This window comes from Phodopus roborovskii, unplaced genomic scaffold (assembly GCF_943737965.1).
Source record: "Phodopus roborovskii unplaced genomic scaffold, PHOROB, whole genome shotgun sequence".
Lineage (NCBI taxonomy): Eukaryota > Metazoa > Chordata > Mammalia > Rodentia > Cricetidae > Phodopus > Phodopus roborovskii.
Window position 1 is genome coordinate 9,585,770 of NW_026125391.1, and position 13,378 is coordinate 9,599,147.

Here is a 13,378-nt window from a genome sequence, read left to right on the forward strand (position 1 = left end):
GTGATCTTCTATATTGATGCAGTTACCAATAGCAATCATAATTAAAAATCCATTAATTTTTGCCTTACCGGCTGTTGAATTTCTCTGGGTGCTTTTCTCTCATGATATGGAATCTGTGTGCAATGGAAGCATCCTAAGAGAAGAAATAGAGGGGAGAGGTGTGATTTTGTTATCTTGTAGAACTATACATTAATAAACAAGCCTTTCCCATCAATTCAGTTTTACAATGTTGTTGACAAAAAGATAGTCTGAAAATAGTGAATGATGTACAATCCATGGGAAGTCTAGAAAAGTATGACTATAGAAACCTGTCAAAACTAGTCATTTGTTAGATTTAGATAAAAATCACTTTTTATTTAATTTGTATATCTTTTAATTCCTGGTTTTGGTTCCATGTTTAGATTCTACTTACCACAGTACATTTTTGTCATAAGGTCAAAGAGTAGTTGAAATCATTTCTAAATAAGAGTAAAAATGATGACTTAAGTGGGAAGGAAATGATCAAGTAGTGAGGAAGTTCCTGCTCCTTTGTTGGGAAAAAAAAAAAAAAACATAAGAGGCTGGTGACCCTAATGAGGCAGTGCAATCTTTGGTTTCAGAGTTTTTTCAGCATGCTCCAGATGAGCAATTAATAACTGTTCAAAACAAACACAGCTTTTTGACCCACCTCCTGTAATGGAGAAATCCAACGAAGAGAAAGTCACAAAGAAATGGTGACAATAATAACTTTTCTCTCAGATGTTAAATATAACAGTTCTGAAACCTAATTTGGTAGTCTACTTGGAGTTTCTCTTTAATACAAGAGTTACATTGGATGTGTAAGATTGTTGGATGGCTATGACCCAAGCTTTTGGAGTACAGACCGTTTAAACCAGTATCAAACAGTTGTCCCTATTATTCCAAGTGAGAAGATATTTTGCCATTCTTATGCTACACATACTTAATCATGAAAATGAGAAACTAATATATTTGCTAATCTTCTTAATAGAAAAGGCCTTTTGTGACTGAATTTTAAGTTTGCTTCAGAGTGAAGTCAAAAGGAAAAGAAAACTAATACAACAGAAGTAAAGAAGTCGTGTATTTGAGAAATCTTAAAAACACTAATCAAGGATTAAAAGTCTAATGAATGAAATAAAAAGGCTAATGTGTTTGCTCATGCATAACAAAACACAAAGCCCAACAAGAGGGACCAAGGGCTGCAGATGGCAGCTCTTTCTGACCAAGGAGCAAGCTGCAGCTATTTACATTTTACACTCTAGCAATTGACAAGTAACTGAGTTATTTTGCAAGGAAAAGGGTTCAAAAGTGTACACAGAAGAGCATAGAAACAGCATTTACAATAAAATTTAATCAGAATATTCTCCATGGATTTATTTACTAACACATAATTTTAAAATGAAAATAAAACATTGTTCACATAGTTCATTTTTTTGGTTAAAAGTTTGTATATTTTGTAGTAATTTTTATAAATACTAATAAGTCTTAGTAACTTTTAGGTTATACATTTATCTTACAGTGTTACAAAGTTATATGGAAATTTAAACTGGGCTATCTGCGGTACATATGCACCTTGATTCATAGTTGTTTTTAAAAGCATTTGTCTTAACTTTATTATTTTTTAATGTAAAATGATCTTGGAGTACCAACAGCAAAAACCTAGCAAACATTTACACAAAAGCAAAAGAATGGGAATCAAAGACTAATAGAGTCAATGGGCCAATACTTCTGACCCATTGGGAGAAGAGCATTGAATTTATTTTTACTTGAATTATATGTTTTGTTCCACTTGCAAATTGTGTAGAGTGATTTACTTTAAAGTACATACTTTTGCAATAAAAATCTTGTCTTTGAAAAGCAACTTAAGCTTGGTAGAGAAAGATAAATAAGAAGAGAACATAATTGAGTAAACTCCTAATATAGAACATTATCATGCCAACTAGTCAAAGATAAACTGAGTATTATCTCTATCTCCAAGATACTCAAGCAATTGACCACTTAGTAAAAGGAGAGGGAAATAAGAATGAGTGTAGAACACTAGCAGGCTTTTTCCCTTTGAATGGATTCCACCACAAAGAGAGCTGGCCTTGTTGAGTGCAGGATTGATACTGGACAATAACAGCAGGTGTTCATTTGGATGAGAATCCAGCCCCAAATTGCTAGAGACTCTGTTCCTCTGGCACTACCCCAAGGGGCCTGAAGGAACACTGCCAGCTGCTGCCAACTTGCTCAGTAACCATTGGTTTCGAGATACTTAGGATTCTCTAATGAGAGATCACATAAGAAAATGCAAACGTGGCATTTTAATTTTACCCTTTCTGACTCTGTGTTATATAGTTTTGAGGGAATAAAAGCCAAATCAGCCTCACTTCAACTTCCTAGCAAAAAAACAATTCAAATCAGGTTTTGGGTTCTAGGCCATGTGCCTTTTAACAAATCCATGCTCTTGTAATGGTGATTAAATGCAGTGACTCCACACAGTCAATTTTGTTTAGTCAGGATGTTCATGTGACTCATGAACATGGTAGAATGTCTCTGAAAGTAAATAAGATGCTAAAACTTACTTATCATATTGTATAATTTTCAAATATATATTTTCTGACTTTTCAGTTGATTTTATTATTTTCTTAACTATAAAAGTTGTAAGTTAATTAAATTTAAGAAGTAGAATTAAATGCATCAATTCATTAAAGCAAAATAAATTGACATTTTACAGTTTATTTAAACAGTAGTTTCAGTGTTGTTTTGACAGATGTAGTTTCACATATACAAGTGCATATTAAATGAAAGAATTTTTGTACATGAATCTCTATATCAGCTTCTAGCCACATGTGTTTTAGACACTCTTTCCTAGATGTTCTTCTACAGTGTTATTTTCTGTTTCTATATTGTTATAATAAAAGTACCCTATTTTGAAAGGACTTTGTATAGTATAATGGCAAACTATTTTTGGCATTTCATTATTTTTAAATTTGCAATTTTCAACAATTTGGACTAGTTCAGTGAAGTTGGTCACAGCCACATGATTCTCTGTGAACTTGTTAGAGAACAAAGTGGCACTTATATGTGGGATAAGAACTGTATGTTTCTTAAAGCCTGACCTCCTTCATTATCTCCTTATAACATCCCCTTTTGCTATATGCCCTATAGGTAAAAGGTTTCTATAAACAGAGAAAGAGAAGTATTATCCCTCCACTGAAATACTTGAGTCTGAGTGGTTGCATGGCTGAAATAGATGAAAAGTCCACTTTGTAAGGATGATTAAGAAAACTCATATAAAGTATACTAAATACTGGAGTATGTAAACTAAGGCTTTTTGCTACTCATACGGCCACAGGTAAAATGTTCAAGGCTGGTTACCAGACCTAGCAGAAAGAGTTATACAGAGTTTATGACCATGAGAGGAAAAATCATCCAGTCCAAGGCACCTTTTCATGGAGATATCCAAGAATGTAAGAACACTGATTTTTAACTTCCCCATTTTATATCTCTTGCTGGGGAACTTCATTGGTACATTAACCACAAACAAGAGAACAAGGACACTATGATGTCACCTGTAGTGGTTTGAAGGAGTAGCTCATTTATTTGAATATTGGTGTTCAGTTGGGTGAACTGTCTGAGAATGGTTAGATGGTATGGCCTTGTTGGAGGACGTGTCACTAGAGGTTGGCCTTGAGGTTTAAATAGCCCATTCCATTCACTGTTCTTCTTCTAGTTTCCCTCTGCCTTGTGGTTATGCCTCAAGCAGTATTCCTGCCCACCTGTTGCCATGCTACCCGCCATAGGCTTACCTTCTGAAATTAAACCTATAATAATATCTTTTTTCTCCAAGTTTCCTTTTTCACAGAGTCTTATTACAGAAATTGAAAAGTGACCAAGATATCATCTATAAATTGTACTTCCCCAGGTATATAGTAAAGTAGAAAATGGTAGAGAGATATGGAGGTGAACAGATAAAACCTGGAGCAGAGGAACTATGGCTCAATCTATGTACCAGAATAGAATATATGTGTAACTGTAGAAAAGCATCAGTATAAATCCATGAGAAAGAATGGACACTATTATTAATATAGAAAATATATTATTTTATTAAGAATAAGCTATATACATATATATATATATTATACTTTAAATGAATAAAATAAAATAATTATTGCATGCCATCTGAAAATTTTCTTAGGTGAAGAAAAACCTAAAATAAATTAATATTTAAGAAATCTTCAAATGATTATTTTGAGTTTCAACTACAAAATAAAAAATCCACAGCTAAAAACATGGACAAGAACAAGAATAACTATTTTATATTTTAAATACTCTTATTATAACCCCTCTGATTTACATATATTTCACACAGAAGAGCTCTTGAAACTGGGACAACTGAGTTAGGATATCAGAAAATAACACTCTTCCTCACCAAAGCTGGAGATGACTGCCAAGCAGAGCCCGTAAATGCTAAGTCTCACTATTGCTCCATCTTGCACAAAACACATGGTATTAGAACTGCCAGAAACTTCTGGAACAATTTCTTCAAATAATTAGCCTTAAGTTTTGAAATAAATTTTAGAAGGAATAATAATTTATCAACATATTATATTATGTGACTCAAATGTTCAAAATGCTTTGCAATGCACAAATTTTCTTCTACTTTGTAATTCCTATCTTGTTTCTATTGAGAGAATGAACTTAAATTTCTTCCAGAATAATTATTTTAATTAAGGTTTTCTAGACATGGAGGCCCAAATTATATGGATACACAATACAAATAATTAGTTTTTATAATATGTTCAATACATAAGCAGGAATATCATTACAAAGTTATGAGAACCCAGCAGTAATAGGAGCTCTTTTTGTTCTTTGCAATTTTTTTTTCATGTGTGGGTATGTGTATGAAGTGTCTCCCATCCCCAACCCCCTTGCTCTCTTTTCCTCTCCCTTTCTCTTTCTACATGTGTGTATATATTTTTATGGAACTGTATACTTGTGATGAGAAAGACATTATTCAATGCTGTGAATCTTCCTTAATCATTATTTCACTTCAGTCTTTGAGGCATGGTCTCTGAGTCAAACCCAGAGTTTGTCAATATGGGATCCAGGCACTCTCTATCTTTGCCTTCCAAGTCTGAATACGGGCAAGTTACTAGACACACCTGCTATATACATAGGATCATGGGATCCAAACTCCATCTTCTATCTGTGCAGCAAGTGTTTTAAACCCTAAGCCACTTCTTCAGCCCATAACAGCTTTAATTAAAGTTGATCATGAGATCAGCAGATCCTTTTCTACAGGACATCATGTCAGGAAGAAAGAGTATATTATTCATATCATTGGCACAAATATTTGATCTTCACTACCAAAGAAACTGTTAGACCATACTGTTACTGAAAAATAAAATGTCTAATTATTTTATAGTTCTGACAGACCTGGGCAAAGAAATGAAAGTCATCCCAAAGCCTACATGATTTTTAAATTCTTAAGGGCCATGGTATTGTAGTTAGACCTACATATCATCTTTAATGCAACTATCATGTACCTGCTTTCAGTTCACAAAGGAATACTTCAGCTAGTATGATGGAATGAAATTATTTTGTGTTTTCCAGGGAAGGAGACAGTACTTTTCTTACTTGAAAGTGTTAGTAGGTCTATGTTCAGGCTATGAAAGCCTAGCAAACTGCACTAATATTTAAGCTAAGGGTTAAGGACAATAAGGAAGCTTGTTCACACTTGCAGGATAGTAACCAGAAGCCCTTGTTTTACAATCAGATCAATGGTTATTTGTGCAGCTTGCATATCTTCTCTCTGCTGCTGTTTCCTCTCTCAACAAATCAAAATTACTAATATTTGCTCTATAACATTGACATTAATACTAAATGAAATTATGGTAATACATTTTTTTATTCTTCCTATACAACTGCACTAACTACACAAGAATACTGTTATTATAGTGCTTAAATATAGGGCCAAAACACTACTATTCAAAGCATAATCACAGAAGAGACTCCAGTGTCTATATCAAGTATTATTCTACTTTGCTAGTCATCAGAGTGAAAAACACTTAACCAAAAAATTTATAGACCTTGACTGTTTTATAAATTCTCCCAGGATCTACAGTTTTATAAATTCTGCCAATATCTAACATATATCTTAAACATCAAATCTTGTAATTCTTACTCAAAAGTTTATATTTTTTTTCCTAACAAGAACATATTTTTTTCAGACAGACCAAGGGGAAGTCTGGTTGGGAACAGGAGGGATAGAGAAGGGGATGAGGGGAGATATGGAGGGAAAAAGTACCTAGTACTATGGAAACTACCTGGAATCTATGAGAGTGACTAGCAAAGTAATTCAGGATTTGGAGCCTGAACTGGTCACTTTCTATAACGAGGCAAGGCACGTAGGCCCATAGCAATGGGACTGGGATAGCAACCCAACCAGAAAAACCCCTAACCTATAATATGTCCTGCCTGCAAAATTTTCTGGTGACACAGAACTCTTGAGTGTATCCAATTAATAACAGGTCTGACTTGAGACCCATGAGAGGAGAGAGCACCCACACCTAACACTGCCTGAATGGTCAAGAATCAGAGAGTCAAGGCAGCCTGGAGACTCAGAGTAGTACCAAAGAGGATTGGCTAAACTTATGTCAATGAAATTATCTTTATGATATTCTCCTATACTCATAAATCATTTCTTAGCCAAATTGTCATCAGAGGGGCCTTATTCAACAACTGATGAGAGTAGATACAGAGACCCATAATTAAACGGTAGGTATAGCCATGGGAACCCCAGAGAAGTAGGGGTAGAAGGACAGTAGGAGCCAGAGAGAATGAGAACACCATGAGAACATGTGTGTAGAATGAACTAAGCAGGGCTCACAGGGACTCACAGATTGAAGTGAGAAACGTGGACCCTATAGGGATCTGAGCTACATCCTGTGAATATACCATATGATTGTGTACCTAAGTGTTCTTGTGAGAACCCCAAAGTGGGAGTAAGGGTGTCTTTGACTTCTACTGGGATGCATGGTCCAGCCTTGATATGAGGATTCATGCCTAGTCTTATTGTAACTTGTTAGGTCATGCTTGGTGAATATCCCTGGGAGGCCTAATCTTCCTTTCTTTTCTTTTCCAAGGGAAACAAAGGAGGTGCATTTCTGAGGTGGTGGGAGGAACTAGGAGGCTTGGAGTGAGGGAAAATTAGTCAGTATGTAATATATGAGAAAAAAGAAAAAAGAAAAAAAAAGACAGCAATGAACTTAAATAGCTAAAATTTTATAATCACATCACTTGCCTGAGATCTTGAATTAATAAATGTTGGGTATTTGATATTATGCTTTCTTAAATTATTCTTTCTTAGCCCATCACATATGTGTGTTTCAAAGTTTTCCATGCCTATTTTCAATGATCATGGTATGTTTTTCAGTTCATGTCCATATAATAGATCCATAAATTACATTTATGTCTGTATTTGCTTAATACTGGATCACTTAATTGGTTAATGATTGAAAGTGTGTCATACAATTTCAACAAATCTTTAAATAAAAATTGTTTTGAATACTAAGGGTATGGATAATACCTGTCATGTTGACATATTTAGCATGATACTCAGATTTTTAAGTAAATGAAATTAAATGTCTATATGTTATAGTTTGATTTCTCAGAAGCCATGAAAAACAACATGACCAAAAGCAACTTGGAAAGAGAAAAAATGCTAATAGATTACAGCCCATCACTGATGGAATCCACGACAAACGATCAAGACCAAATTCTGAAGGCAGTATCTGAAACAGAGATCATGGAGGAACTCTGCTTAGTGCTTTATTCCCTTTGGCTCATTCAGATAGCTTTCTTAGCATAAACCCACCTTTCTAGAGCTGCACTATTCACAGTGGGCAGGGAACTCATGCATCAATTAAAAATTAAGAAAATGCCACACACATGCCCACAGGCCAGTTTTATGGAGATAGTTCTTCAGTTGAGGTTGCTTTTTTCAAAGTATGTGAATTTAGTAGCATAGATATAGTACCAAAATATGGAAGGCAGCTATGCTCACTACTGTAAGACTTGTTGCACCACAACATGGAAAGCCATCAGTATTATACCTGAGCTTGGAATGACCACAATGTAGCCAGTAACCCACAATTTTGGATGCCAGAGGAGGAAGAGCAGGAGGTAAAACAGACAACACTGAACATAAAGGATGAAAGAAAATAAAATTAAAGAAAAGATACAAAAAAAAATATTAGTAGAGCAGCAATGAACATAGTTGACCAAGTGTCTCTGTGGTAGGATAAAGCATCTTTTGAGTATATGCTCCAGAGTAGTACAGCTGGATCATGAGATAGATTAATTTCCATTTTTCTGAGGAACAGCCACACTGATTTCAACAGTGGCTGTACAAATTTGCAATCCCAGCAGCATTAGATGAGTGTTCTTAGTCTACATTCTTGCCAGCATGAGTTGTCACTTGTTTTATTAATCTTAGCTATACTGACAGGTGTAAGATGAACTCTAAAAATAGTTTGATTTGCATTTTGCTGATGGCTAAGTATGTTGAACATTTCTTTAAGTGTTTCTCAGTCATTTGAGTTTCCTCTTTTGAGTATTCTCTGTTTAGAACTGTTCCTGATTTTTTTAATTGGGTTGTTTGGTTTTTGATATCTAGTTGTATGATTTTTTATATAATTTTGAATATTAACATTCCAATCAATGTGTAGCTGTTCTTTTCCATTTCTGTAGGCCTCCAGTTTGTCCTTTAACCATGCAGAACTTTTCAGTTTCATGAGGTGCCCTTTGCTAATTGTTGATATTATTGCTTGTATTTAGGTTGTTCTGTTCAGAAAATATTTCCCTGGGTCAAGGAGTTCAAAATGATTCCCCATTTTCTCTTTTATCAGCGTTATTGTATCTGGTTTTATGTTGAGGTTTTTGATCCACTTCAAATGGAGTTTTGTGATGAGTATGGCTCTATTTAGTTTCTTCTATATGCAGTTTGACCAACATCATTTTTTTGAAGATGCTGTATTTTTTCATTTATGTGTTTCTGGCTTCTTTATCCAAAACTGTGTATCCATAGGTATGCAGATTTATGTCTGCATCTTCAACTATATTCTGTAGATAAATATATCTGTTTTGAAACCAAAACCATCTCTATAGTACAACTTGAAATCAGGGAAGGTGATATTTTCAGCAGTTTTTTAATTATCAAAGATTTTTTCAGCTATCCCGGGGTTTTTATGTTTTCACATGAAGCTAAAAATTTCTTCTTTGAAGATCTGTAAAGAATTATTTTGTAATTTTGATGGAGATTGTATTGAATCTCTAGATTGCTTTTGGTACAATGCCATTATTAATTTATCACTCATACCAATCCATGAGATTGAATGATCTTTCCATTACTTGATATATTCTTCGGTTTCTTTCTTTAGTGTCTTAAGGTTTTCATTATTAAATTCTTTTCACTTGGTTAGGGTTACACTCAAGTGCCATTATTATGTTGAGGAATGTTCTTTGTTTCCCTAATATCTACAAAACTTTTATCATGAGGGGTGTTTGAATTCTAGATGTAATAAGTTGATCATGTTTTTTTCTATGCTTATTTAAATGATGGATTACATTTATTGATTAAAATTTATTGTTGAACCATCCATGAATCTCTGGGAAGAAGCCTACTTGATCATAGTGATCTTTTTGATGTTCTTTGGGATTCAGTTTGCAAGTATTTTATTGAGTATTTTTGTATTTGTGTTCATAAGGTAAACTGGTTTGTAATTATATTTCTTTATTGGATCTTTATGTGGGTTGGGTAACAGAATAATGTTTGCCTCCCAAAATGAATTGGACAATATTCCTTATGTTTCTATTTTGGGGAATTATTTGAGGAATATTGACATTAACTCTCTTTTTTAAAATATCTTACAGAACTCCATGCTGCAACCACCTGGCTCTGGTCTTTTTTGATTGTGAGATCTTTAATGACTAATATTTCACTAGGGGTTATAGTTTTATTTACAGTGGTTATCTGATCTTGATCTATTATTAAGAGTCAGAAATTGGAAACAACCTGAATGCCCTTCAGCAGAAGAATGGATAATGAAAATGAGGACATGCAATGAAATATTACTGATTTAAAATGAAATGATTAAACTCACAGGTGAATGGACGGAACTATAAGGAATCATGCTGAGTGAGGTGACTAGTATGTCACCAGAAAGACAAGTATGTTATGTACTTATTTGCCTGTGAATATTTGCTCCTAAGTCAATTATAACCTAAATAAAATCAATAGAACTGCAGAGGTCAGATATAGTGTAAGGGACAATGAGGGATAGATCTATTTAGATAAGAGAAATAGGAAAAAATAGTTATGGATGGATGGTTGTAACTGGAGTGATATAAGCAAGTGAAGTAATGAAGGAAAAATGGCAATGGGGGAGTGAATATGGGAAGAGACACCAAAATTAAGGGAAATTTGAGAGGTTGTATGGAAATCTAATATAGCAGAAACTTCAAACTTCAAAAAAACATATACACATATTAAGGTGATCTAAATGAAATCACCACGTAATGGGAGATGACAGCCCCAACTGGGCATCACTTGTCACCAAATTAGCCTTCAAGTCCTAAGTAGATTGGGTTATATACATCTAATTGAATTGTTTGCCAGTGGGGTCCTATGTGAAACCCTAATCAGACCAGGTTGTTGCCAGTACTAAAGTTTAATCTACACAAACTGATGGGAAAAGCTCCATTACTGAAAACACAACCACACCACTAATTGAACATGGAGAAGTCAATCTTGTGCCTCCACAGAAATGTCATTCCTACATTCTAGAGTCTTTGGTAATGGAAGGTACTCCATATGCTTCCATAAGAGAAGCATAAACAGCAACCCAGCAACAAAACCTTTAATCACATTAGTTTCCTTCCTACAAAATGTGCTAGAGTAGTAGTGACACAAAGCTTATGGGTATAACTAACCAACATCTGATTTGAATAAAGCCCACTCCACCAGAAAGAACTCATACATGACACTACTTGGATAACTAAGAACCTGAGACTAGATAATCCAGGAACCTAGGGGAAAAACAAAACAAATACTAATCTAAAATACAAACAAACAAAACTAACTAATCAACCAAACAGACAAACAAAATGTAGCAATGAAATGACTCCTTAAGATATTCTCAATACTTATATATCGGTGCCTGGCTCATTCATCACCAGAGAAGATTCCTCTTGGTAGCAGACTGGAAATAATACAGATACCCACAGCTCAAGATAATGCAAAGCGTGAGAGACCTCGGAGCACTCATCCCTAAATGGGTTGTCTTCATCAAATCCCTCTCCTCAGGGCTAAGGAAATGCCATGGAATGGGAGACAGGATGAGTGAAAGAACCAGGGGGGGATGGAGGACACCAAGAAAATGGGCCTGCTAAATCAACATGATCGAAGCTCATAGGAACTTCAGAGATTGAGACATCATGCACAGGGCCTGAACCAGTCTGCAGCAGGTCCTCTGTGTATATATTAGGGCTTAGAGTTACATGGCTGAATGCTTAGAGATCTGTTTCTTCTTCCTTCTCTTGGTCTCTTTTCCTTCTGTTTTGTTTGTTTGTTTGTTTTGTGTGTGTTAGCTTTTGTTTTACTTTATTATAAAAAGAAAAAAGATACAGAAATTCAGTTTCCTGTCTATAATTAGGAATGAGAACAAATCTCAGAAGTCAGGAGAACATTATATAGTATCTGAAATGAGGGAGCTGCTAGAATGTTATATCAAATTAGGGTCCTTAGCACTATATTAGAATAGAATTGGAGCTAATATAAAATACACAGTAAAATGTGTATTCATCAGCACAAATTAATGATCAGTATAAAGGACACAGTAAAAAAAATGAAAAAACATAAATACATAGCTTTAATTTCATTGTCCTTCTTAAATTTGTAAAGGATCACATCGTTTTAGAAGGAAATGGCCCAAGTTAGATTTAAAGGTGTTTACATATATTAATTTATCTGTGTGTGTGTGTGTGTGTGTGTGTGTGTGTGTGTTTGCGTAGCAGAGGATAGCTCAAAGGAGTTGCTTTTTTCCTTTTATCGGTTCGGTCGAGAGCTTGAACTTTGATCATAAGGTTTGTTATCAAGCACATTTACCTGATAAGCCATCTAGTTAGCCTTCTTAATTTGATTCATGAACTCTGTATCATAAGCCATCAGACAAAGCAGTCAAAAAGAACCCTTAAAATACATATCTATAGGTAGATAGTAGGTAGTCTTGTTCTGTCTGCCTGTGAGGCATACTTCTGAAAGATTTAAGCTTTATTATATTTGGCTGTGAACCTAACCTTTAATTGCTGAGCCATCTCTTCAGCCCTCAAGCTTTTTATATGAAAATTTTACAAAAATGATTATATTCTTTATATTTAAAATAATATTTATAGCTTGATTGATTTGAATAAGATCTCAAATGACAGTTTTAGCATGTTCTTTGACTTTCATTTTATCTTAGTAGCTATCTACCTGTTGCATAACAAATGAATCCTGAGTGGCTTTGTACTCTTAATGGATGTCCAAGTATTATTATTTTTTTTTCACTACTAACACTACCTTGCTTACAAGAATGTGGATATAATCCCTGGAAAATATAGTAAATAATCTAAAAACATGATGATAAAAACCATTGCTGAGAACTTCAACAGCTGTGAAGAAGAATGATGTGTTCTATATAATATCAATATCACTGACAAACTATTGTCGGGAATGACCCTTATGACTTTAGCATGTACAGTTCTGTGGATGGACAGAAGAGCTAGCCAATCAACTACAACTCCCTTCTGCTGCTTTCATCCAACTAACTTTGCCCTTACTCTGTGTTCTTTAAGGAAACCTTCATTTCCAAAGTAACTTTCTGGGGTAAAGCATACTGTAAGAGAAAATTGTAATCCACCATGATTTACGAAAGTAAAGAAGGGAGAGAGGAGGATATCACTTATCTGGAAAACACCTTGTAAAGACATACTGGGGAAAATAAAATAAATACCAACATGGCAGCAGAACGGAAGAGGAACTAGTTCAAAAATAGAGCCTAGACAGTCCAGAAAATGGACAGGAGAGGAAAGCCCCACATAATAGAAATATCCAAATGAAATATGAATAGAAATTAAACATTTTGCTTGAGTCACTTTTCAAATTCAAATCTTTTCCAAAACAGGTTTCAAATGTCATTTCTTTATAAGCTGCTCAGATGCTTCATTTGTTTATCCATTTTGTAGTTTTAAATATTTAAAACAGTCATTCTATGAAATCTGCCTATGGGTGCATTTACTTTTCCTGACAAAACATACCACAAGAAAAAAAGCATAAAATTTTTTTTCATTAAGTGTA

The 13,378-nt window shown here is 34.4% G+C and overlaps 1 protein-coding gene across 1 annotated transcript in view; it reads right to left on the minus strand.

Annotated features, from left to right (window-relative positions):
• Window positions 1–13,378, minus strand: part of Dgkb (diacylglycerol kinase beta) — a 702,490-nt gene that overhangs the window by 271,411 nt on the left and 417,701 nt on the right. Inside the window, exon 21 of the mRNA XM_051175084.1 lies at window positions 69–133. Within this exon, the coding sequence (XP_051031041.1) occupies window positions 69–133 (65 nt within the window). The remainder of the gene's footprint in view (window positions 1–68; window positions 134–13,378) is intronic.